Source organism: Anticarsia gemmatalis, chromosome 9 (genome assembly GCF_050436995.1).
Source record: "Anticarsia gemmatalis isolate Benzon Research Colony breed Stoneville strain chromosome 9, ilAntGemm2 primary, whole genome shotgun sequence".
In the NCBI taxonomy this organism is placed as follows: domain Eukaryota; kingdom Metazoa; phylum Arthropoda; class Insecta; order Lepidoptera; family Erebidae; genus Anticarsia; species Anticarsia gemmatalis.
This window is the reverse complement of record NC_134753.1, coordinates 13905143-13932109: the sequence shown is the minus strand read 5'-3', so window position 1 is coordinate 13932109 and position 26967 is coordinate 13905143. Positions and strand designations below refer to the sequence as shown.

At 46.0% G+C, this 26967-nt stretch overlaps 2 protein-coding genes across 3 annotated transcripts; one reads left to right on the top strand and one right to left on the bottom strand.

Annotated features, from left to right (window-relative positions):
• Positions 1–846: 846 nt before the first annotated feature.
• LOC142975390 (protein phosphatase 1 regulatory subunit 14B) lies at positions 847–16750 on the bottom strand. Of its 2 annotated transcripts, none has more exons than XM_076118197.1 (6): positions 16594–16750; positions 4024–4185; positions 3764–3889; positions 3546–3641; positions 2826–2867; positions 847–2089 (listed from the first exon to the last, which is right to left on the bottom strand). In XM_076118197.1, exons 1-6 carry the CDS (start codon positions 16621–16623, stop codon positions 2048–2050), a joined length of 498 nt encoding a protein of 165 aa, XP_075974312.1. In that variant the 5' UTR covers positions 16624–16750; the 3' UTR covers positions 847–2047. The 2 variants fall into 2 exon arrangements, with proteins under 2 accessions (XP_075974312.1, XP_075974313.1); XM_076118198.1 differs by lacking the exon at positions 16594–16750 and adding an exon at positions 12717–12969.
• A 2757-nt stretch (positions 16751–19507) lies between these two features.
• Positions 19508–26802, top strand: LOC142975387 (uncharacterized). Its single transcript, XM_076118190.1, has 10 exons — positions 19508–19886; positions 20907–21076; positions 21181–21281; positions 24255–24481; positions 24646–24754; positions 24844–24972; positions 25146–25261; positions 25361–25591; positions 25664–25805; positions 25891–26802. Exons 1-10 carry the CDS (start codon positions 19644–19646, stop codon positions 26019–26021), a joined length of 1599 nt encoding a protein of 532 aa, XP_075974305.1. The 5' UTR covers positions 19508–19643; the 3' UTR covers positions 26022–26802.
• The last annotated feature ends 165 nt before the right edge of the window (positions 26803–26967 follow it).

Genomic DNA, 26967 nt, shown 5'->3' with positions numbered 1-26967 from the left:
GTATATTTTAGTTACCGACAGACAATGATGAACCCGTAGTGCTACAAAAATACCGAGAGTACGAATAGACACATTCTAGGTTTGAAGTACTAGATAGTTATGGTAGTAAATTTCAATTGATGTGGTATTGTAATGAAACAAGAATCGAACTTTAAACAGCGATAGTATGAGTCGACAAAGAAAACTATCCATAGTTATCTCTGTGCGCCTTTATATCAAGTAGGCACCTATATATTCTTAGTGAAAAAACAGTATTTATTTAAATAATACTAGGTTCTGCCCGCGATGTTGTCACTGTGAATAGAATTCTCAGGATTAAAGTATCCTGTGTTATTACAATTAAGACTGTGTTCCGAATTTCATCAAAATCCGCCATGTACACGTCACATACCATCGTACTTTCACGATTATATGTCTATTTTTTACTAACTATCTGCAAATTTGCCGTGCCGGTTACGCCTTTCGATAAAACTTTATTATTTTCTTCTGTTTCGTCAAATAGGTGTTTATGGCGTACTTACAGAACTTAAACGCCAAGCGACACCACTATTACCACTGTTTGTTTTTCTCTTCACACTTAATTGAGATCAATTACATACAAACTACTTGTCCAAAGAAAAAAAAAACATTACAGTAAAGTACAGCTCGCCTTCCGACAGGAGATTATTACTGTTTATTTATCCGTGCAGGATTCGAACCCAGATCTGTTATGAATGTTATGATACAAGACATTCGTCAACACTTAGGCATGTGATATTCGGCTGACTGACTGGACAGTCTTTAGCCGCGGCGGGGTTCAGAGCGCTGTACCCGATTGATGCAGGAAACAAACGAATAAAAGACTGGTTTAGTAAAATTATTTATTACAAAGTGCTTCGATCTGTAGATCGTGAACACGCTCGAGACTAGCTCCGACGCAAGTAATTGATTCGTCGCTCGGTCGTCTCAGTGCCCCCACTCACCACATAGCATATCGGATGACATGCGCGCTCTCAACTCGGCACACCGACTCCACGGTGTGTGCAAGGCTTTAAACTCTAGGCCGCATGGTAAATAATCTCACTGATCCAAAATTGTACGTATAGTGTACATCTAACGTCGCCCACCGAACGCTACCACACAGATATGGCCACCGTCTACATTCCGAACTGAGAATACATTTGACCGCTACCTGTGTGGGAGGTACAAGGTACAAACACTTAGAGAGCGCATTGACCTCTCGATGTCTGCACTCGTAAACCTAAGATACGCACTATGTACATAATGCGAATCCTCAGTTATTTTTGATAGAAGTTATACAAAGTTCCTCTTGAAATATTCTTACAAATAAGTAGCTACATGGTTCGCCACAGGCCGATGGGTGAGCGGTCGGTGAGACGGCGTCGGCAGCCGCTCACTACGCTCCACCACCACGCGGTCTCGTTGTAAACACGTATCAATGTATGTATATTTAATAGTAAGCTAACTTTACAGTAACATCTAACATAATATACTTACATATCACTTGTAGCAAATTATTGCCCCAAAATGTGATATTATTCTACGAGCATTTAAAATTTCTAATAATGACACACCGGCTACATGACACGCGAAACGGTGAGCTTCCCCGCCAGCGCCGCGGACGTGAGGTGCTCGCCACTGACGCTGAGCTTACAGAAATGTTACCCCGACTTATGCGGAGTCTACTCTTGAACTGTGTAGTGTATGGTAATGCTTTGCGAGTTATCGAGAGCTACCTACTGCAAGGCGAAACCGCACATACATGTACTATAAAACATTTAAAGGGTATCCTCGACACCATCTGTCCCGCGTTCCTCAAAACTGTATGATATGTGTATAATGTGTAGTGTGCTGGTGAGGCACTGGCGGCGGCACGCTCTCGCTCCTTGTGTGTGTGTGTGTCTGTGCGGGCGACGTGGCTCCTCACGCTCTCCTCACTCAACACACACGTAACTACTTGCTAAGGACATGATTATGATAATTAAAACTAACGGGAGCGACGCACTGCGACTCCTCGCCTTCGATCCATGAGATTTGGTTCCATAGCCTACAGAGTCTTCGCTTTCTCTAGCAACTCGTTTATAAATTTCTGAAACAACAATAAACATCCAATTAAAAATTGATTAAGTATGTCATAGAAATAATAATGAATTTAACCCACACCGTCCCACAGTTCCACTGCTGGGCAAGGGTCTGCTCCCGTAATGAGGGAGGGGTAAGCCCTTGAGTCCCCTGCCTGCAATTGGCCAACGTGATCTACCACGTTGGCCAATTGCGGGCAGGGGACATTGCATAGGTAGGTACTTTCAAGAACTCTCAGGTACCTACGCGTAGTTGGCTCACGCTGTTGATACACACATCACTTCGAAAAGTCATTGGTGTGTGGCCTCGGGTTCGAACCTGCGTGCGTGCTTGCGTGGGAGGTACCAACTTTTACCACTCTGCTATCACTGATCGTCATAGAAATTATCCAATTAAAATAATGCAAGTAAAGTAAAACATCGTAAGGAATCCGTACAGCGAGCACTGTGTACTGCGTGACAATGTCAGGAGGTAGGTAGGTACAATTCCATCCCGTTGATTCTATGCCCGTGGAACTTATAAGCTCATGGATCCAATACAGACCTTGACCCGACAGTTTACCTTGACTGAACATTATTAAATAAAGAAATGTCCAATTTAGTTTATTTGTTCACAACTTATGCGTGTTCTTTCGGTGATTCACTTTGATACATACAGATTACTATCAAGTAGGTAGCTAACTTATATAAGAAGCATGCCGTGCTAGCATTTGTAATAATTAGATAAGCAGATAGTATACTCACATGTACATCTTTTTGTGGTTTTTTGGCATCCGCTAATAAAGTCTGTAAATGAAAACAGGTAAGTTAGCGCATTATTGTTGTAGAACGCGCGTCGCAACGCACCCGAACAACGCTTATGGCGTCACTTTTTCTTTTTATCAGAATTTCCTTTTAATATGCGATTACCTTAAACTACTGTTGAAATATTGAATATTAAACAATGTCTTCAATGATTGACGTAGAAGTTGGTGGTGTACTTAATACTTATTAAACAACTCTGTTTAATGCCTGACCTCCTCGAGGTACCTATACACGTTTCACAAACATATTTATAACGCTGACAGAATTACCAGTTTTAAGGTGAAGTTCTAATCTGAGAGTTCAGACAAATAGATTGTTCTTCGTCGCATTCTAATTTTGCATAGATTAGTAGGTATAGTCGAGTTCAAGTTAGCGCAGATAAATGATGCCGCACTAATGTTCATGGCACATTCATTTTTGAAACTGCCTCGGAGCCAGAATTCTTACGAGAAGATACCCGGGTGTGGCTGCAAGCGTTCGTTACAGTATCGCGTCGTGCGGCCGACCGTGTCTTGACGAGTCGGCGTCAACGAGTTATCGTAATAAGCGGCTAGTCGACGAGCTAGATGACGACTGTGCCTAGTGCCTAGTGGTCAGCGGAGAGTGCGGACACGCAGTATGTGTGGTGTAGCGGGTGTACGGTGTAGGGGGTGCACGCACCGTGAGGTGTCTGCGGCGGTGCTCGTCACTGTCCATGTCCAGCAGCTCGTCGATGTCCACCTCCACCTCCTGCGAGCTGCCCCCGCCGCCGTCCTTCTGCAACACAACCATCGCGACATCAACCGCGGTATGCGAGACGAGCAAGAAGGCATGTGTACCTATGTAGATAAGTATGTATTTAAAAGAGTGACCTTACTAATGATCATTTCGTTAGTTACCGGGGTTTCGTATAATTTCTGTAACTCGTCATAGAGCCACATCTCGACGGCGAGGCGTTTGCGGATCAGCGCCATCTGGTGGCTGCCATATTTAGCCGTGAGGAACTTCTCACGTCGTTCTTTCACCTGCAAAATGTACATGTACATTAGTGGAATGCCGCCAATCTCGTATATGTACTATGGCAGACTGACGCATGACGTAGCATACTTCAATCGTGTACCTTTCAAGTGGTACTAAGACGGTAAAGTTTAGTACGCACCTCTCCTTTATCGCTAAAGTTGACATGAAGGCCGGACTTGGCGGGCGAACGTTCGGTGGGGGAGAGCGCGGGGTGCGCGTGCGCGGGGGGCGCGGGGTAGCCGCTCGGCGCCGCCACGCCGCACTCCATGCCGCACGCCGCTGCGCCTGCGCTGCCGCGGCTCTGCACACACAACACCACTCTCACTGACTCTCGATTTACTCATAAGTCACAAGCTCGTGCCTGCAGACAAGTTCCTTCCTAGGTCCTGCCAAAGTAGCAGGCGGTAACAGGCCCACCGCCGAGTTCATAACACCAGCCCTCTTATATTATTTATAGTTACATGTACTTATTACATATAAGTAGAGCATTCGTGTATTCCATAAAGGTAAGGACTAGCATGGAGCAAAGTTCGCAAGAACATAGACGTGGTGCCGCCAGACAGTGGTAGATTATTTAGGTACCTATCCATATGTTAGACAGGTTCCATCAACGACATTTAGCTAGCAAAGTCAAAGTCCATCTAAACTATTCACTGATGTGTTACTCACCAAGTTAAAATATCATGAGAGAGCTACTGACTGACTTTAGGCATTGTTCGACGTGTGGCAAAAGCATTAGAGCCGCGTGCCATTTGCGGGATAACGAGCAGCTGAACAAGTTGCACCTACTTTACTGTTTTGTTATATGATTGTATCATTAGTTATAATAATATTGCCTGGCGGACTATTCCAGTCGAATCAGAACGATTGTGAAGATGAAAACGAAACCTAATCAAGGCCAAGGTGTATCTGTCGAGTACAGCGACCCCGCACCGGAGACCGGGGGAGGGGGGGAGGGGGTTCAACGTCGCCGACGCGACGGGAGGACGAGACGCGATGATCGATCACCTCAGTGACCTGGCCGCGCTGGTCCCGGCACTACAATATCCTGCAGGGTCGCCATCCCCAAGCCACTTTATCTTGTACGATTAAACAGTTGACCAGCAAGATACAATTCATTAATAATAATTAGCTGTTACTCTTAAAGTACGTACATTCAAACACAAACTTATGTAGGTAGGTACATCGCATACCAAAATACCTAGAATGTTAAATTGACACAGAACGCACACACAGTTATAAGTGTAGTGAGTCAAGCAAGCATAGTGAGTGCACAGAGTGTTGAGTAGCCGGTGCTAGGCACGGTGTGGCCGCTGTGTCACTGTCCAGTGTTCGCAGTGTACCGCAGTAGGTACAGGCACCGTCTAAAAAGCATCTTTCTGACAAAACAAGTGCGGGGCGCACCGCCGCCACCCCCGGCCCTCACCCCACGCACCTGCGCCGCCGCTCTACCCCATTATATGCAAGCTACGTATAGGTGCTGAAGCTGCGACCAGACAGGCTACATTACATAGTCTGCATACATACTACTTTATAGATAACTTCAATCTAAGCACTACGCCCGTCTAGACTTTAAAGCCGGGTAACTGGCGGAAACTGCGCGATTTCGGGCTGCAATTTGCTCAAAGTGAAATGTACCAGGTTCTATACTTTTGAAAATATTTGATGTTTAGGCCACTTCTGTGTATTATCATCGTCAGTATTATATAAAGTAGTATCAACAAGAGGTACAATCGCGACGATAGCGCCCACTATCAGCGAATGATTACCACTGATACACTGAGATAATATTATTATATTAACAACGCAACTAATACATTAATATGCAGATGAGCAATATGTACCAATATGGAGTAGATACAGAAGTTTCATAAAGAGAAGTGTTGTGTTGCGCTGTCGATGTCGTGGCCAAGAGATGTTCCGACTGTAGGCTACCAGTATATGTACAGTATTGTACAGCTCATTGATATTTCATTATATTTCATATGATCACTAAACTTTACTATTTCAAATTCAATTTATTCAAAATTAACATGAGTACAATACTTAACTTACGTCTTATAATTTAATTACATAGTACATATAAATTTATATCTGTCAAACGAACTAAAGCGATCTGCAAAAAAAACAAAGGGCTACCCGGATGATTCACGCATGGTGTTAGTGTAGTGTATTGGCCCTGCTTGCTGGCTGTCCGCCGGGCTGACCCCTTTCAAGCGAGCCCTTTAAGTGTCATTAGTGCATTGAAACACGTTGCGTGGAAACACTCAACGACTCATAGAGAATACACAATGAGTAATACTCATTTGTATCAGTTGCTTCACGACTCGCACGTACTAGACATTGAGACAACACAAGACGCTCGGTCGACTGGGGGTGTCCGGGGCATTGTGTCAGTTCTGCGAACGAGGTGTCCACGGCGTTACGATCGATAGCTGATGGCAGTTCTTGGTACGCGGCGACGGGGAGTGCTCGACCGCAGCTAGTGGCAAAAGAGGCTGACGTAGGCCCGTAGTCCCACATAGAAAATCTTATCATAGTGTATTTTATCACGTCCACAAAGAACACAGAAGTTATAACTAGTGCTGGCACTATACAGGGATAGATCTATGCGTGTTGCGTTGCATGTTGTGTTACGTAGTAAGTAGCACTAGTAAGTCTAGTAACAGTAGTAACCCTATCTAAGCCGGTTTAAAGGCCTGGCTCGCGCAGGTCCCGGTGTCATGGCACAGCGCGCGTTCCCGCCTGCTCTTGTTGCGCTACCGGCACTATTACTGACTACCACATTTTTTATTCGATAGACTCGGAAAACCTTCAAAATTGTGAGTGAACGTAGGAAGGTACCTACCTTCACTCATAATTTTGTAGGTTTTCCAGCAAAAATAAATTATAGTAGATACCTACTCACTACTAAATATTATTAATTGTTGAATCGAATACGATTTGCTCAGAATAATTTGTACACTTTTTATATTTAGCGAAGTTATTTCGGAACATTTTGGAAAAACAACACGAGTGCGCGTAGCCGGAGGCTGTCCGTGAAGTGATCGAAGTCATCGAAGGTTGTCGACCTTCGGCACGTCGCAGACGAAGCCACCGACATAAAAATGTTAATGAGTGAGTAGTGGCGCGGCGCGGGCGGCCGCCGCCACCCGCCGCGCCGCCGCCCGGGCACACCCGGCCCCCGACCACTGCTAGCACTGTGGCCACCGAGACCACTGAGTCCAGTGTGAGCAGTGCGAGCTCGTCCAGCGCACACCACCACACTGTCGAAATAGAGCCGCTCCAGCAGGCGTGAGCGATGCTGGAGCGAATGATATCACGCGATGCGACCTAAATATGTATATGCGTCCGATCAACGAGGTGACGCCACGTCGCCTCTCACCATCATTATTTATACCTATTGCTTAGTAAATTCACGGCGCACTGTTTTGACATAGCTCGCTATATTTGTGTGTGACGCAGGCCGCGACGCTAACGTGCTAACGAGCTAACGCGCTGACCGGAAAATCTGCGCTAACCAAGTCAATAAATAGGCAAATACTTCTCGTTTTTGACTGATGCCTGAATTAGCATTGTTTGTGGGGCGTTATAATATACATATAATGTACAATGTACGGAAGGCGCAAGGTTCACGGCTAAATGAGAAAAAGCTTGTGTGCCTGTTTCATTTAAATAAACGGACTGATAGCTCGTGCTTCCAAAAAAAAAAACGTTGGTGGTTGCTGCAACGTTCGGAGCTTTTCAAGTGCAGTCTCAGTCTTGGAACGTCCAAGTGTGACCACATATTGATTCTAACACTTCCAAGTTGGAAGTGTTAGAATCAATGTGGCCCTAGTGCACCACGGCACCACGACACCACGACACAACGGCACCACGGCACGGTGCACGTAGGGGTAGTTGTGCCTAGGCCAGGCGCAGGCGGTGCGTGACCGCGCGTGACCGCTACTCACGGTGCCGCGGTGGCGCGGTGCTCGCGTACACTACCATTAAACCTTTACGTCTTGTATATTTATCGCACACGTAATACATTTGTAAACGCGCGCCCTACATGCCATGCAAGTTTGCGTGATTATTTACCTACCTACTTAATCTAAGCATGGCTTTAGAGCATTGTTCAATAATATGTTCATTGACGAGTCCCTGTTTAAATTACTCGAAATAATAATATATCAGTCCGTCCAAACACTCAATGCATTATTACACCCATCATTACATTACACACATATAGAACGGAAAATTCTTCTGGGTAGGTAGGTACCTACCGTACTCTTACGTACTATGTTTACAAAATACATCTATTGTAAAGATCATTGTATTATAATATTAGTAGGTATGTGAACGTCCAGGCGGGATTGTTGAGACTGTTGAGAGAGCCCGACGCGGCACGACGAAACTACAATAGAGACGGCGAGCTACTAAATACATGTCGGACATGCATCACGAGAGTTAGGCGAGCGTTACTCCTGAACACGCGAGCACCGAGCTACGTCGAGCTACGTCGAGCTACGTCGCGCTACGTCGCGCTACGTCGAGCGACGTGCAGTACGTGCAGTGAGAGCGTGAGGAGAGATGTTGACCGCCACGTCCACCTCACCTTCACACAAGATGAGCGTTCTGCTCAGAGCGCGCGACGCCCTTGTGCAGCATCGCATTGTTAATTAGTTTTGTACATACACGTTTGAGAAATAAGTCTGCCGGGCCACGCTGGCGCTGGGTATAAACACACAGTAGAATCATTATATACATAGATACGTATCAAGTACCTACGTGTTTTAATTATTATTGTCCAAATTGGTGCTAAGAGTTGTTACTTACAAAATTGTAAGTCAGAATGTAATGTCGCTGCACAGCGCCGCGGCGGCGTCGGTGCCGGCAGACGGCAGTGAACACGACCTTCCACACCATAATGAAATGGAAAGAGGCTTTAAAAGCGCGGTGAGTATATTTAAAATTAAACAAGCCTCGCAATGACCGACCATTTCCAGGTATATATTATTGTTGTAGAGGAGCCGGCTCACGTGCCATGTGACAGCTGAGTGTACGCGTCGCGTTAACAGCAGTCATCAGTAGTCATCAGTAGTCAACACTGGCCACACGTACCTGCTGGCGGCTAGTGGCGGCTACTACGTATCGCCGCCGCCGTACCGCGGACGTGAACACTTTCCATTTCGACGCTCCACTTGGTCACCTTATTCTTGAGAACAGAGACCAGTCTATAATTTTCAAGCTAAACTGTTAGTCAAAGTCGGTGCAGTTGACATAGAGGAAGACAAGGGGCGACGACAGTTTGTATTCGTCTTCAGCGATGCGATGGTGGGAGAGCCGGCTGATGGTTAACTACGATTTTGTTTGTTTCTCAGCGTTTAAGTTATGAGATCGCGTCCTCTGCTATTAATCAATCACTCTTATTTATTTATTTATATATTTTAAGCCGTTATCCAAGAAAAATCTTCTGGCTATTTGAATTAGATTTCAGATTGATTACCAAAGTTTGGTATTTCATAATAATATATCGTCTTAATCATAAACTCTCCCGCGTCTACTTACAATCTCACTTGTAGCACAGTAGGTACCTACCTATTGTCGAAACATGGAATTACTTTATAGTCGTCGTACGTCAGAGAGTTACAAAGATAATAAACGTTATTGTGTGCTAGATATTTATCGCTAATCAAATTCTATTACAATTGTATCGTGAGGTAACATAACGGATACTATCTGCAAGTGGCTGTTGTGTGCGGGACGCGCGTCTACTCTGCTCACACTGCACACACTGTACACGCACACACTGCACACACTGCTCAACCTGCACACACTGCACACACTGCACACGCACACACATCACACACTGCCCTCATTACGCAGAATTATATAAAACGTCCCCATACTCCGTATTACATAATTACGAATATTATGAGCTTCCAAACCTAGTTACTTATAAACTCATAATTAATGATTATAACCAGTCAGTGGTACTGCGGGATATGTGTTTTTTGCGTCATTTATTGTATTTTTCCTTGTGTAATATTTCTACGGCGCGATTGCCTCGCATTTACAGCTTGTAGAATTTAAACAAGGTGGGGGTCACAACTTGTATAGGTATGCTCATGTTATCTGATCTCTGTTATTTACAGCAGCACACAGATAACGTCAGGACTAGTCAGGAGACACAATGTTTGTAGACGTTGTAGCTAACATCTGTTTGCAGCTAACATCTGCTTTCCACGAGCATTATCACCACCTAGTCAGAACCAAATTCGCGAGAAAAATGAAAATAAACTAAGTTTCACATGAAACATTGCCAATACAAACATCAGCATTAAAAAGGTTTTCTAAAATAAAACACTTTTTAAAATAAATAAACACTTTGTTACAGGAACTGAGGCGCCCATAGCCAGTTACGCTCACCGGTCGGTAAACGATCTGTGGGTTAAGCAACCCTTGGCGCGGTCATTCCATAGATGGGTGACCGCATAGTAGTATTTGAGCTTGGCGTCTCCGTACTTCGAAGGCTACGAAAAAAGTCGGTCCCGGCTGTTGTCTACGAAGATAAGATAACAGTCGTTAAGCCATGTCAAAGGCCTCTCGCGCGGCTTGAACAACTTTGACACTAGGTTGACCACTAACCATACGACAAACAAACAACAAGGAATTGTCAAACTGTCGATACTCGACAGTAGGAACCGACTGGACGCTACTCCTCGAGTCTCGAACATAAACTAATCTAGATGAGCGTTCAAAATGACTTGTGAGATCATTGTTTATAATAATACTAGTCCGCCCCGACTTCGGCCAAGTTATACCGGATTAACCTTAACAAATGATACACTTAAACCTCCCTTCTAAGCGTATATATGTTACTGTAAAAGCCCGAACTGTGGTAAATCCTAAGATTTTCCAGTAAAACCTAAGATTTACCAACTCTCAATGGTAAAAGTCCGAACAAGCCAGAGTTTAAAAACGATGTTACGATATATAAAAAAATCCTTCTTCATAACTATGTTTATAACTATTTCATGGTATAATTATATACTGTGACATAGTTATAAAGTAGGAGTTTTGGGCATAGCGACATGGGTAGGTTAGGTTAGAAGGCTAAGGTGGGCGCGAGCGAAGCTCCCACCTTAGCCTTCGTGGTTATTTTTTTTTAACCACCCAGAAGGAGGAGCCCCGCGAAGCGGGGCTCCGGCGACGTCTCGATATCATCAAGTGAATATAGGTAAAAGTTCGAAATAAAAGAATTGTTCGGACTTTTACCATTGCGAGTTGGTAAATCTTAGGTTATACCGGAAAATCTTAGGATTTACCACCGTTCGGGCTTTTACAGTAACATATATTATATAAGGATAGACGAAGACGCAGAAAACGACTTTGTTTTATACTATGTAGTGATACGAAATGACGCAGGTACCTATCTAAGGAAGCAACACAAACACCTCTCTGATTAGTGCTCGATGTTACTGCGTGGGATGCTTCTTATACACGACGTACACACACAGTTGCACACGTCTAGATTAATAATATGATTATTTCTACCTTTTACGATTGATTTAGAAGTAATTTATGAGATCAATGAAGATCATGAGAAAAAAATGTGCGAACGATAAAAAGAATGACCGAAGAGACAAATAGTAGGTAAGTATTAGGTACACATTAAGTGCAAGTAGGTACCTACAATACAGCGTTTTATATTTAGCTGCCGTTTATTAGTTTACAACTACCCGCCACGTGTTCGCGGAACTTTGCCAACTGGAGGGTCTTCCCCAATCTCTTTGATCAATCCTCGAGTCATATAATAGAACTATTATATTTTAGACCACATAATCAGTCCGCTATTTTGCAGACTAGAAACAAGAGGAACATTAGAATATTGAAATAGTTTATTTGTATCTGAATAATACACATGGACACAAAGAATGGAATAGAATGATTAAACGGATGTAAGTCGTTCAGTTTGTTGGGTCCACAAGTGCGACTTAGACCGGTGCTAACCTGATACTATAAGAGAACGAACAAAGACCACAGTCTGAGCGGGGAGGAAGGCAACACCGAGCTGGCAGATTAACCAATAACAAGCGATCCAAATGTATAGCGATGCACGGACATGACGCTGAGGTAAGCAGCTCACGTGTATGTGTGTGTGTGTGTGTGTGTGTGTGTGTGTGCTAAATATACAACGTTATCATAATCAATTAATGTTATCAGTGGCGTCAATGGATGCCATTGATAGGTCTGCGCGGTGCGCCATCATGCATGCCACCGTTGATCAGTTTGATCCCCGTACATCTTCACTGTCACCCAGACATCACTCTCTGTAAGTCATGTCACATAACACAGCGGCTGGTGGCGCCGCTGCGCGCTGCCGCGCTGGTGCGCCAAGTGCTGAGACGGTGAGTTCGAGTGTCGTGAGTGTGGTGTGGAAGGCGCGTGGTTGGTCGCATCGCTTAATTAGATTAACTATTACTACGAGTCGTATCGTTTAATTGGTTTACATGTGCAACTCACTAATCTAGTAGTTTTGTTGACTAGAGTCGCGGTGTTGTTTGCCATACGCTGGCATGGACGAGGCGAGTGATTAGTATTAATAACGGGACCGCGGTGAATCACTGTTAGCCGCCACTTTATATTTTAATAAGTAGCACGTCGGTACACCTACACAGAAACACGAGTCGCAATAACTTGTTAACTTTATGTAGCTTTGCTGTATTTTTGTAACATCTAACTAAAAAAACTCCAGCGGAAACGGTGTAAACACAGCGCACACAGTCTCGCTCGTCATCAAATGTCTACAAATGTGTAGACCACGTACTTACGTACCTACTTACTTACAAGAAAAACGCAAATACACGTCCAAAGTTGGTAGTTTACTTGTTGATCACAACTGAACGGACGTCACGGATATGATCACGAGGCCGTCATTACTAAATTCTATACAACACTGTTACTGTGGCTTCTCCAGCGCGCCGACCGAAAATAGTCTCGTGTCGTCCTAGAACTTACTGCGGGGGTCTACTAGTACAATACGACGCGGACGCGGGACGGCCCTCGACTACGTCCGGCCGAGTGTGGACAAGCTAAGACTGTAGTCTGTTTAGTGTCACCGTTAGCCAGTTTTGAAACGACTGAAACAACAGTGAGGAGTACGTTACGCGCGAGTGTGTCACGCTCGCAATCATCTCGCAGCCCGTACCGAGATCGCAGCGGTCACTGCCCCCGGCGGAGCCGCGCTCCGAGCTCGCTGCACGCCGACGATGGTGCCGCTCGTGACTGCTCCTCGCGGCGACCACTGATGACCACCGAGCACTGCACACTCACCACCGACACACGACACTGACTCCGCGTTCACTGCGCGAGGACACGATATACAAGCGCGCGGAGACCCGCACGAGCTCACACTGCGCGCGAAGATGGATCGCGCGGCGCGCGGGGCCGCGGCCGGAGGCGGGCGGGGGCAGGGCGCCGCGGCCCGCGACCGGCCGCGCTCAGCTGATAGCGGCCGAGCGCGTCGTGTCCCACGAACTATACGGCATGCAGTATACACTACGCTCTACAATACCACCATTCGTCCACCCCGACCGAGCGCAAGTATAGCGCTTGAATAACATGAATAACTGAAACGGCTCCGGCTGCACAAAACCACACAAACACGACAGCTAGGTACCTACTGCTTACACAATTTATTGGAAAATGGAAAGATAATTATAAAAAGCATCTTATTTATACCTATCACATTTGCTGGACAGAACACTTGCCGCGACTGTACTAGATTTAAACGTAATACACTTCCAACTTAACACTAGCAAACGCGGTAAGCAAATACACCTACTCCAGAATAAAAACGTTACGTATGTAGGTATCTATATAAACTATGAGAGTACAGCTACCTATATTGATGACTTATGTGAATGGCGCGTCGAACACGTGCTGGTGATTGATTCAAAGACATGACGACAAAGCAACTTCTTTCCTGAGGCTAATGCACCAAATGTGCAGTCGAGTCCATCGAGTCGAGTGAGACAGTGGACAAGTTGACAATCACTACAACCACTAATATTTAAAGCTGTCTCATAAAACCATTAAATAATAAATAATTAAGCAAGTTGCTCACGGTTGTCTAAGATAACGACATAGAATGTGGGAAGACTGAGAAGGAAGCTATGTATTGTAGGAGTGAGGGACGTGGTTGATATGAACTTGTGAATAGTGCTAGTTAGTAGTTATAGTGGTGACCCGTGGGACCTTTGGGTACTCTTTCTCTCACGCTGTATCTGTTCTCAGGATGTTTACTGATAACACATCGATTACAGAACTGACACAAGTGTGCGTGTCTTGTCAGTGCCTTTACAGATTTTGGTCGATTGCGCCGTTGTATTACCTAGTCAAAGATTAAAGTAAGATACAATTTGAAAACTGAAGAGGTCGTATTACGAACAATAACAGGATTAATAATAAAAATAACACTATCAAACTTCAAGACACCAGTCCTGAAGAATATACCATATAGATACCACCAAATATAAAAATTATTACGTGAGTGGCTGGATTCCTTTATTTCATCGTTAAAATAATAAAATAAATATTTAAAAATACAATAATATAAACACAAAATATTTTGATCCCTCGAATTGAAAGGACCTGGACTTTTTGTAAACGAGTCGAAAGTGGAACAAAAGAGCTTACATATTATAGGTACCTACTTACATTCAATAACTTGCACTTTGAAACTAAAAACATGTAAGCCCGTGAAAGCACGAACTTTATCTCAGACAAGAAACATTACATTTTGAGGTTGAGATTCTGTTTATATTTCAATAGTTACCTACTGAATTTGTTTTCAATGGCGAACTCAAAAATCAAGTGTAATAAGTATATTGTAATTACACGGTCTAAACCATATGATGTGAATAATTAGTAACGGATCTAAATACAATAATAGATCTTGTTGTAGAACGTAAGTCTGTTACAGATACTGTCGTTGTGCGTGTATGCAGCTATACCATCCATCCAACATTAGTTTAGCTCCTACTCCTAGGTATTCGATCAAAGAAAGAAACCCCTGTCCTGTCCCTCACTCACTGCTCACATTACCTACCTATTACCTAATATATGCAGGCTTATTTATTGTAGTTTGTACAGTTTGATGTAACGCATAGTTAAGTTCCGCTGTAACCGCTCGACGCTCGTAAAACGTAATGAGTGCGGTTCACTCAACGCTCTCCACACGAGGCTCGCTCGCTACGTCAGGCTACGTGTAACAAAGGGCGGCGAGGCTGGCGGGTCGCGCGCCACCTCGCGCCACCTCGCGACACCTCGCGATATCAAAATTGTAAACACGATATTATTATTTTCTAATTCTTTCTCTAATCTACTAAACCCAAAATTGAGTTGCAGTAGTTACTGTATCGTGGTTACAGAAATATATTTCCACAATCTGGCATTTTTCTTGCATTCAGCAAAAGATTACGGGGTACGGGTGTAGTACCCGTACCCCGTAATTTTTCAGGTCACGGTGTACGGGGTGGAGCAAGAGCACCTACGATATACATGGTCTTACACACAAAAAAAATAAAACAAAAATACCTATAATAAATCTGACAGTGTCAATAGTATATACCGTTCTGTCATAGATACGAAACAAATAACATTTTGTTTTAGTACAATGGTAGTTAGTGTAGAGGTACAAAGTTATAAACTCATATGACAAACATTAACGATGCTGATATCAATTTGTTTACACAATAAAGCAAGGCAACCACCACAAAGTACTAGTGCAGTAAAGAATATGACGTGCTGCTATGTACTGAGTGTTATTTATTTACTAACACATGGTCGTTCGAAGCTATTCAGGTACATAAGTAAGTATTTAGTGAAACATTTAAGGCGACCTTTACTATTATATATGTGAAAGAAACGTGGGCCGCCCTTCGTGACGGAATGCTCATAATTGTTAGTTAGCAGCTAACATGGAATATATGATTTTCTATTTGGTTTTTCCTTTGTTTATTTTTCATTTCATGACACAAGTACAAGAATGGAAAACTGCTGACTCATTTAAGTAGACGCTGAAGGCAGGGACACTGTTTGTGAATGTGTAGCAGATGTTGACAAAGATGCTAGTATTTTTATAGCGTGTGTGTGTGAGATGTGTGCGATGTGTGAGATGTGGGATGCAGATGATGTGGTATCTCAGGGGCCCGGAGGCTGCGAGCGGCCGCGCGCGCCGCCTCGCCCGCGCCTGCACCTACCTGCGCGCACCGCGCCCTGCGCCCTCCGCCGCCTCCTCACACATCACCGTCCTATGCCAGCCCTACGAGCTCGTTGTCTAGCCACTCCTCATACACCGAGCATACTGCACGATACTCTCAACCTGCTGTATGTTACAGTCGCCGCACAAACTGTCCAGTGATCGTAGCGTTTGTTTACATCTTACACTATCGGAGCTGATAACCTCATTTAACGGAATTTAAATTAATTAAGTGATATTTTTTTGAGTTTAATCACTCACTCTTAATTACGAATGAATAAGTTTAAATAACACTGATCTCGATTAATTCTGGATCTGCCACTGGACGATGGACGTTGACAAAACCGAATATAAATAAAGGGTCAGTGTGCGGAGGACCGGGAGGAGGGTGGCGGCGGAGCAGGCGGCGCGAGGCGGCGGGCGCGTGCCGGCGAGGTGCTCGAGGTGGCTGGTGGTACTCACGCCGCTCCTGAACTTGAAGAACAGTGACATGAGGGCGGGAGTCGCGACACGCGTGTGTGTGGCGGCGCAGAGGCGACACTGCCGCGCGCCGCCGCGCGCCGCCGCCCGCTCCCGCCGCTCGCCGCCACGCACACAGGCGCGGGACCACGCCGCCGCCGCCGCTGCTCGCCACGGCGCATGCGCCCCCAGCCTCCACGCCGCACCTTCCACTTCAGCCAGGATGCTAAAGCTGAAGATAATATGCAATATACAGCCGACACTCGCACATACGCGCCAAGAATTTTGGAGTTGTTAGGAAAAGGGTTGCCAACCGAATTCTAAAATAGACGATTGCACTTTAAATCATGTAGGCATAATCCATGAGTTATACTTATAACACAAATAGAGAATGTACTTTATTAAACAATGTTAAGTGTTTAAATCCTAGTTAGGAATGGTACAATAACATGATACGGTGTTAACAGTGTAAAGGATGTCTAAGAGTGAAACGTAGGTAGGTACTCTACTAAAAAATAGTTTACAGGCACCAAACAATGGTTTCAATACCCCTGACAAAGAGTTAAGTCAATTACCTATATACCTTGTATTGCACTACTGAGTGTAGCGCAGGTTCAGGTCATCACAGCGTCAGGAACAGAGCACGGTGGAGGTGTTCAGACAACCAGACCTAACCCTGTTATCCGATGGCAATGGCCCTTCTTTCGTTGTGTTTCCGTTGAATGTTGTTACAAGAGATAACCAATCTTCCATAATTAGGTATGTATATGTAAAGTAACTAAACGGTAGTTTTAAAAGGCCGAAGTTGAGATAAATAGGAAACAACCGCGGGTGAAACGAAGCTATCGTAAATTGACGTTACTTTCAATAGAAACTGTTTGTTTTGTGATTCAGTAGAGGCGAGGGCTAATTTTAATTTTTGTTAATCTTCGTGACAATCCTAGCGTCATTCCAATAACACAGTATTAAATAAAAAATGCCATAAAATATTTTAGGTTTGCATTATTTCGACTGCTAAGCAACCTGGATGCTGAAACAAAGAATAATTGGCGGGTATTGAGTCAGATTTTGTGAGCTGTCATGAGCGTCATATTGCGGCCCTACCTCCCGCGTTGCATTCGAACAACAGATACGTTTCGTTTCACATAATAAATATATATGACGATTCACATAAAAAAAATCACACGAGCCTGGTGATAACTTAACTTAACTTTGATTTGTTTCACCTGCCCGGTACTTTGTTTAGTCTTATTAGTATTCTTCTCTGTCAGTCAGTCTTACTCTCGGTTTCTGAAACCGGGGGTTAGTATTGTACATCGTGCTCGTCAAACCAATAATATCATACTTTAGTCTCGTCGCAATCATCCTGCGCGCTGTTTACGAGTATCTATCAACGTTTATTTTGAAACAATATTGTTAAGCGTCAACACAAATTAATAAATATATTTATATTATTAACTGCACGTTTGGCGCAGTGGTTTAAGCGGTCACCTCGCCGCAACAACCGTAGCGCCGCGTGTGGTGGGTTCGAATCCCACCCGGGACAAATCTTTGTGTGATGAGCATGAGTATTTGTTCTGAGCCTGGTTGTCAATTTATCTATATAAGTATGTATTTAGAAGTATATAAGTATGTTTATCAGTTATTTGGTTACCATAGTACAAGCTCTGCTTAGTTTGGAATCAAATGACCGTGTGTGAGGCTATAAGATCCTCGTACACATTGTGTAGCTTTGTCTACACGTAAAATAATGTCCCACTGCTGGGCAAGGATCTCCTCCCGTAACGTTCGGCCTTGAGTCCAATAAATTTATTAGCCATTTACTAGTTGCATAGATTTCCACTGGGTAAGGCCTCCTCTTATTATTTCAATTTACCTGTCCTGTGCGATTTGTCGCCAAATCATCAGGCCACCCGCGCCGTAGTCGGCGTCGACAGCGGTGTCAAAGCCAGTGAAAATCTAAAACTGGAACTGGTATAAAGCAAACTAAGTGATACTCATACTGACATTACCTGAGGCGGCACTTCTTCGATATCACGACGTTTCCATTCTCGACGTCGCGTAGTCCAAAAACAATTCTCGGATTTTTCAGTCAAGATTATTTGAGCCCTCACCGCGTTTTATATTTGTAAAATCTCATCAGGGTTAAACAATAAAATTGTGTGTCGTCGAGATATAAACTAATTACAACGAAGCCCTCGTACTACTCACACGTGATATTCAACGTCCTGAGTGATCAGATCATTCCGGTGCTTAATTTTTTTCTCTAGGTTAAACTGCTTCGAATCCTGTGGATTGTGTTCATCTGCATAGTTACTGCGAGTGAAAAGGGTACCCTCGCCATCAGACCTCCTACCTACTGATAAACACTTGACATTTGAAAGGCGTCATTCGACCACTCTCACACCACGTGCTAAGAACTAAAGCACGGAAACAAAGTAACTGGATATGAACGCTTTTGTACTATTATACTATTATAAGCTATCTAAAATCGTAACAGAAATAAGTACTTTGGGTTATTTTGGTTTGGTCATACATTACAAGCTAAATTGATTACAGGGTCACTTCCTTTTGATTGATCTTGTTATAGCTTAAGCTGAGAAACATTGTCCAAAAACTGTGTTTTGTCTTATAAAACTAGGTATCCAGTTCTAAACTACTTATTCATTAAACTTTTCTTTGAGCAGTCACACCGATTAGTGAGTATTGAATATCAATTATCAATTACGAAAAGAGCACACAGTAACATTATACACACCGCGAGCCTTCCTCGCGAGTCGCATCTAGTGGCTCTGTGTCCGCGAGGAGGCGCGTTGCTGCGCGCTCTGCGCAAGTGCGGCAGTATCGATCGCTGGCGTGGCGGCGGCCCGGCCGGCGGAGCCGAGCCTTCCAGAACACTCAGTTAATTCCTGGCCGTGCCGCGACACACACACGGAAGTGCGCCACCTCCCTACCCAGTGTACTCGGTCTACATGGACGGAGCAGCCCCGAGCAGCGTCGTCGTCCGCCGTCAGCCGCAGCAGCGACCTCGGAGCTCGTGAGTGCGCGTGGAGATGGGCGCGCGCGCGTGGTGCTGGTGGGTGGCGCTGCTGGCGGGCGTGGCGGGCGCGCGCGAGCTCGACCCGGCCGCGTGCGCCGCGCGCTTCGACGTGCAGCGCGACAAGATCATCCGCACCGAGGAGTCGCGCGAGATGGGCGCGCGCTACCTCTCCGAGCTGGACGTGGGCGCGCGCCACGAGTGCCTGCGCCTGTGCTGCGAGACCGACTCCTGCGACGTCTTCGTCTACGAGGAGAAGGTGACTACTTACACTTGTATACGTGAATGCGTCGCACGGCGTGCACGACGTGCCTTCTATCTATTACTTACTGGTCATTCATAAGTATTTGTTCAGTGGTTATCTCAGCCGGTTATCAAATGTGTCAACCGACCGCTCGATTGATGAGGACTTTAAATGGTAGCCATGTTAGAGGGAACTCATTTTAATAAGTGATAAATTTTAATTATCATTTTTGTGGGAGGTGGTCGAGAAATACTCCGTCATAGTAGAGGTACTTGTTGAGTCAGACAGATGATAGTGTTTGTTTTAGTAATAAGCGGAATATAGCAGGTGCCTGTTATGTAACAAAGAGACAAAGGCTAACCATCGGTCGGTGTGAAGTACTTGCGGCAGAGATAGATCACAAGTATTGCGCAGTTATTATAAGCTGCAGCCGCGCTCGGGTGCAAGCGGGCAGGGCGCGGTGGTAGAGGGGTGACGTGGAGGACGGCGCGGCGGCCATTTCGGAACTTGCGTAAAGCACGCGTTTAGTGTTAGTGCGCAGAACACTGAGACCTAATCGATATATCAGTACCTGCGTGGTGCGGGCGGGAGGGGGGCGGGCAGGGTGCCTAGGTTCTCTAGCGCGCAGCCTCAGAACTAACAGAATAGTGCCGCGGTCAGCAGCTTCTTTGAGTCTTCGTTTTAAAGTGATCAGCCCCATGTCTAACTGCAACCGATAGTTATCGTTGATACACCTTCGTGTTGGCGCTTATCGTTAAATCAAACAGGGGCTGTTGGCTACTTGAAATCTTAGGACTTGAGGACAAACGTGAGCCGAGAGTTAGGTCGCCATTTTGTGAAGCAGTGTCGATGACCTAGTTGCCTCGGGGCGCGGTTTGTCTTTGTCACCGGAGCCGAAGAGCCTTTATACGAATACAGAGTCGATCTTTAACGATGGATAACAATAGTCTCAGGTGACTGCCAGTCTCTCACACGTACTTGTGACTGTGGTACGTCATCAGACGAGTAGTAACGGTGTCGTGTGTGGTGTGCCAGGGTCCGGGCAGCTGCTACCTGTTCAACTGCGGGCCGCCGGAGGACTTCCGCTGCAAGTTCACGGCTCACACCAACTTCAGCAGCGGCGTGCTGGCGCTCAGCCGCCGCCTCGCCGAGCTGCAGGACCAGGAGCGACTGGCGCACCACGAGCAGGAGCTCGCCAACCTTAGGTCAGTGTACACTTCCGCCGACGATGTGACTCTATTCATTTTAGCAAATCGTTTGAACATTGCGTGTGCTGGAGGCGCTAACAGCGGTAACTATATTGTTGCAGGAGCGCTACCAGCAGCACGGCGAGCACGACGGCGGCCACGACGCCCGCGCCCGCGCCGCCGCCGCGCCCCACGCAGCCGCTCGACGTAGACCGACCTCCAGGTACCTTATTTCACCTACTATTAGTACTACCTACGTACTTGTAAACACAATCAACTCTTGACCTAAAACATGAACAGAGATGCCTGCTGATCCAGTGACGACGCTGCCGCTCCAGACCGTGTGGCGGAGTGATCTTAATGTTCAATGACAAAATAATAAAGATAACCTTTCTTCTTGTTTGTTCCCCTTCTGTTTAGTATAAGTTAGATTTAAGATACATATCTTATTTGGTTTTATAGCTTGTTTCGAATTGGACAAATTAATTTATCCATAAATGTTTTTTCGCACGGAGATGTATGTACATGTATTGTGTGGACGTGGCTTGTGTTGTGTCATGACGTGTGTCGGCGTGGGCACTGCGGGCCGCGAGCCTGCGTGGTGAGGGCGCGGGGTCATCGCTCGCGGTCACACGTGTACTGCCACAGTAGCAGCCTTGCCAACATTCGCGAGCCGCGGCATAAGGACTAACTTGTTTACATCTTACCGCGATTTGTTTCCGAGAATTTAACAGAATGCAAATAGTTGACTCATCACCTATTGAGCACGGTCGATAAATACAGCGAATATAAGGCGTCTTTTCGGTTCTTTTTTATCGTCAGTATCATCACATTCATCACTCACCAGACAAAGCACTTAGATTAGGTATGTTTATAAGAATGAAGTGTTTCTATCAGAGGGACGTTTTGTTATCGGCGACTTACGATTAAGTGGATACTTCATGAGCTTAGCTTAGTTCGGTGAATCCCTTGTGTAGATCGATTTTGAGGTTACAAATATCTAATCATAATTAATCTATTAAAAAAAAAGACGTTTTCTCAATAATGCGGCTAATCTCTGCTGTTTGTAAGGAATAATAGTCGTGAGTCGCGTCACTCACGCGTGGCTCGTATTAAATAAAAAATAAATAAATATAATAAATATGATTGGACAACTCACACACGGTCATTTGATTCCAAACTAAGCAGGGCTTGTACTATGGTAATCAAATAACTGATAAACATTCTTATATACTTCTAAATACATACTTAGGTATATAGATACATTAACATCCAGGCTCAGAACAAATACTCGTGCTCATCACACAAAGATTTGTCCCGGGTGGGATTCGAACCCACCACACGCGGCGCTACGGTTGTTGCGGCGAGGTGACCGCTTAAACCACTGCGCCAAACGGGCAGTTAAACAAAAGTTTTGGCAAAGTACGACACTTCGGCTTGGATGGAAGCACTATTGAGATCAGTGAGCTAACCATCGTAGGCTCCCTACGACTGCATAGATGATGTACCCACGGCAAACGTGAGTCGTGAGTCGTGACCGAACGGAGACCCGGTAGAGGCAAGATACGGGCTGATTGAGTACGTCAACAATGTTAGTTGAGTGCGCTAAACAAAAACAGAATTATGTCATTTGTTGCGTTTACTTCTGTCTACGGCCGTTTAATCATTATATTATCTGTCGATTTAACTTTGTCCGTTATGAAATTCGTCGTATCATTGTTGCTTATTGGTTAGGATATAGAAGTAATGTGACGTAAAAATAACGGCAGCTAGGCACATGTCTAACAATCATTCTATGCGACATCAGAAAACGGCTTACATGGCCATGAGAATGTTACGAATTAAAAAAAACATCATCGTTTGAGATTACAATGTTGGAGCTTCTGTGATAACTTATTATAACTTCGAAGAAAAATCATTAAAACCGTTTTGTTGTCTAAAGAATATTTTTTTTTGGAATCGTAAAGTCGTTTTTTTTTATATACCTACACGTAAAAGCGTTTAACAAGGAGATAGGTACCTATAGGAAAAAAATCGGAGAATAGCGCTTAGGTTAGTTACATAGTGTTAATGGTGTTAACCTGTATCAGCGTTGCGCAGTGGCGATAAAACGCAGTTGCACGCAGGTGATGCAAGGCGGGGCCACTGCGGGTGACGCTGCGTGCTACTCACATTTAGTGTTGCTGCGCATTGCACCAACGCGTAATCGATAGCGCTAGTACTTGCACGGGGGGAGGGGGCGTGCCTAGGGCATCCAGCATGCACTGGGACGCAGCCTCACAACGCAGAGATCAGTCACGCGGTGTGCATCGTCGCTACGTAGCTCTCTCTACAGGTGCATTATACTGTGATTCAGTGCTTTTCTTTTGATTGACAGCATCGGTATAATAAATCGCGGTCACCGCTAGATATTTACGGAACTCAAAGCATTCGGGATTGGAAGCTTAACATACTTGAACACTTAGTGATAGGATCGAGCGCGGACTTCGATTTAGGTCGCCATGTTGTGGAGCGCTCCCGACTCCCGATGTCTTAAATGGTTGACTTTGGGCGCGGCCTACCCGGTTGTCAAGAAAGGCTTGTTTAGCTTAGCCGATCTAAATACACTTCGTGGAAGCCTTGCATAATCTCTGACTAGTTCGCTATCCGACGCGATGCTAACGAGTTTTGTCGGTAAAGGCCACCCATCGGAGAGCAAGTCATCACAGGTATTATTATGCAAGTTCTGCGCACCAACTAGGCATCAGCGAGTCACTTATCAAAGGAAGCAGAACTCCGAGCTAGGGAGATATTTTGGAGCGGTCCCGGTGACCTATGTAAACTTAGGGCGTGGTCCCCCATGCTACCTTTCCCTCGCGGTGGAACAGCCGATCCTTGAGTGGACGTGACCAATAGTTAACTTTACGTTCGTCAAACGCCTGTGATACACGATAGGGGAAGTGATGCCTCACCTGTAGCGGGATTCGAATAGAAGAACGAGATATCGGTGTTCTGACTGTAGTTTGTTACGACCAACCGTACGTTTTGCGAAGCTCATAACGTGTGGGGATCTCTGTAACGTAAGCCAAAAGCCCCACAGTTTATTCTGTAGCTAGTAAATAACTAAATCCAGATGGTCTGCTCTCAGGCCAATCCCATTGAATTGGGACATGAAGTGTACCGAGTCTGACCCGTCAAGTGATATTGTTGCATGTAGCGGGACACTGCAGTCGGTATCAGTTCGAGTGTCGTCGTGGTGGCGAGTGCATCGCGGTGTACAATGCTTGCGACGGCGTGGCGCAGTGCGCGGACGGCAGCGACGAAGCGCCGGAGCTGGGCTGCCCCCCCGCGCCTCAGCCCAGAGCCCCCGCGCCGCCCGCGGCACTGCCCCTGCCACCCGCACGCACCACCCCGCCGCCGCCAGCACTGCTGAAGCCACTGCAGGTACTACTTACATACTGTTACTCCACTTGGCTATTAATTAAAAACAAATTCACATGTATTACTTACCCACATTAGACAGAGTTATCCTAGCCCAGAGTGTAATTATCTTGATAACGAGTTAATATCAGAAGAATTCAATATCTTTATTGTTATATATATTGCAGGAGCCGGAGACGGGCGGCGGCGAGGGGCTGGTGGCCAGCGACAGCGGGCCGCTGTCAGACCGATGGCCGCACCGACTGGCGCAAGCTCAGCCGCAGCACCGGTACAATGGTACGCATCAATCGTCTCCTCAATCCACGAACCTACGTGAAATTACTGGCGAGGCTCGTGTTTACTTAACGTCGGTGGTGACTCAACAGACGGAGCCAGTTCCCACATCTTCAGCCACAAGGGAGGGTTGCTGCAGGAGCCGGAGGGGGGCGCGCAGTTCCCGCCGTTCGAGGCGCCGTGGCCGCGCCGAGCCTGGCCCGCGCAGCCGCCGCCGCCCGGTACTGTACGACGTTCCGGGGCTACAGGATCCAGACGCAGTAACCACTAGTATCGCTGAGCGAATGTCAACTATGTGCCACGCGCACTAGCGACTTGTCCTACGAGACGAGCCCGTCGGAACGTATGTATAGCGGCTGACAGGGCAGTCCGTATAAAGGAAGCGTGCTTTTAGGCCTGGAGGGATTGTCCGGGGAGAGGGGATGGTCGGGCGGCGCTTACTCTCGCGTGGAATGGCCCGAGCCGGATCCGCGACGCGCGTGGCCAGTGCCGCCGCCCCGCACCGAACAGGTAACCATTCCATCTATTACCGCTCCCACTGTTCGACGTTCTTCGTAACACGACAGGTATAGATATAAGCACCGCACTTTAATATAATCACATCGACAGGAGATACCGGTTTACATTCCTCCGAAGACGATGCCCGAGATCCCCGTGGTGTACTCGAGTCAGCAACAGACGTTGAGGGACAGTCCCAAAAAAGGCTTCGAACTGCTAAAGAAGGAGAGCACAGAACCTCCCCCTCACATCGACAACAACAACAACGACATCGACCAGCGCGAGGAGGTGAAGCCCCCGCCGGTTGAGAATACAACCAAGAAGAAAGTGATCAAAGACAAAGTAAGTGTAAATGTTTCCAAATCCGGCGTCCAGTACCCTACGGTTTTTAAACGTGTTGTATATCGCGTGCAGGCGGTGCAGTCCAGCAAGTCGTCGGATGACGGCGTGGAGAAGAAGCCGGTGTCGTCGGCCGCGGCGCACCAGCACTACGCCGCCGACGAACACGACGGACTGAGCGACCACCCGCCCGCCGCCATGATGCTCCTCGTTATAGGTAAACTTATCGTTCATACATTTAATGCATCACTACTAACTGGCCACTCGAGGGTTTCGACTAATAATATGGTACGCGTCGCCAGGAGTATCGCTGACGGCGCTGACGATGGGCATGCTGGCGTGTCGCGCGCGCGCCTCGCGCCGCCGCCTGCGCCGCGGCAAGTCGCCCTTCGCGCACGACGCGGACTACCTCGTCAACGGCATGTACCTGTGAGCGGGCGCCGCCACCACCAGGACGCAGCGCCACACCCCGCATCGCCGACACGCGCCCTTCACTCCACCGCTCCGGGAGAAATGATGGACAATATTTAAACGAATGACCCGGATCGGTGGATCAAGTGCTACGTACTCGTCGTGCCAGAGGTGACGGAGAACTGAGAAGAGACGCAGCTGTTCGGATGGTCGGAGCGCGGGCCGCTGCCTAATGTGGAGAGCGCTGCCGCCGCGCTCAGCTCCGACACCCGAGTCGAGGGCCATACACATCACAGTGTTCCGGTGACCGACTTGGATGAAACATCTCCACATCGGTGGACGAAGACATCATAAGTTATTAGTACCTACCTATAAGTTTACTGAACATTACGAATGAATAAACATATTTTTTGATGAATTAACATATTTTTAAGTAAGTTTTTTATCAGTAAACATTTACACGTGGGTACATAAATGTTCACTGATAAACGCAACTGTCCAGGAATCAATCAGAAGAATGAGTATCGTAGCTAATAATAATCCGTAGTGATGCAACTTGTCCTTCTGTGTGTTGGACACTAGTGAGTCTAGTGACACTAGTGAGCACGCAGCAAGTGTGCGCGAGCGAGCCGGAGCTCTCGACACTTGCTCGCGTGTTTGAAGGTGCACGTCACCCTCTACGTCCACAATAAAACTGGTAATTGTAATAAATAAGTGTTTTATGTAACAATATGAATATATACAGTCATGATTGTAATCTGTTTGTCTGGATCCACAGTATCACAATAAACGTTATACTGTTACTACGTGAGTTTCATTTGCCACTTCGCTGCTCGACCAGCGGCTAAATACACTCCTTGGAGGCAAACATGCCATGCATGAGGTACTTAAATGCGATGAGATGTTATTTCACTCATGCCATGATGCTATACTATATAACCAAGTCTATTCGCACTGATTGCACAACT

What these genes read in the sequence shown, in the direction of transcription:
- LOC142975387 (XM_076118190.1), top strand. Translation starts at nt 19,644, where the DNA reads ATGGGCGCGCGCGCGTGGTGCTGGTGGGTGGCGCTGCTGGCGGGCGTG. An exon ending in CGACGTAGACCGACCTCCAG is followed by an intron (nt 21,282 to 24,254) that starts GTACCTTATTTC and finishes TGTTGCATGTAG; the next exon opens with CGGGACACTGCAGTCGGTAT. An exon ending in CACTGCTGAAGCCACTGCAG is followed by an intron (nt 24,482 to 24,645) that starts GTACTACTTACA and finishes TATATATTGCAG; the next exon opens with GAGCCGGAGACGGGCGGCGG.
- LOC142975390 (XM_076118197.1), bottom strand. Translation starts at nt 16,623, where the DNA reads ATGTCACTGTTCTTCAAGTTCAGGAGCGGC. An exon ending in ACTTTAGCGATAAAGGAGAG is followed by an intron (nt 3,890 to 4,023) that starts GTGCGTACTAAA and finishes TACATTTTGCAG; the next exon opens with GTGAAAGAACGACGTGAGAA. An exon ending in AGAAATTATACGAAACCCCG is followed by an intron (nt 3,642 to 3,763) that starts GTAACTAACGAA and finishes GTTGTGTTGCAG; the next exon opens with AAGGACGGCGGCGGGGGCAG.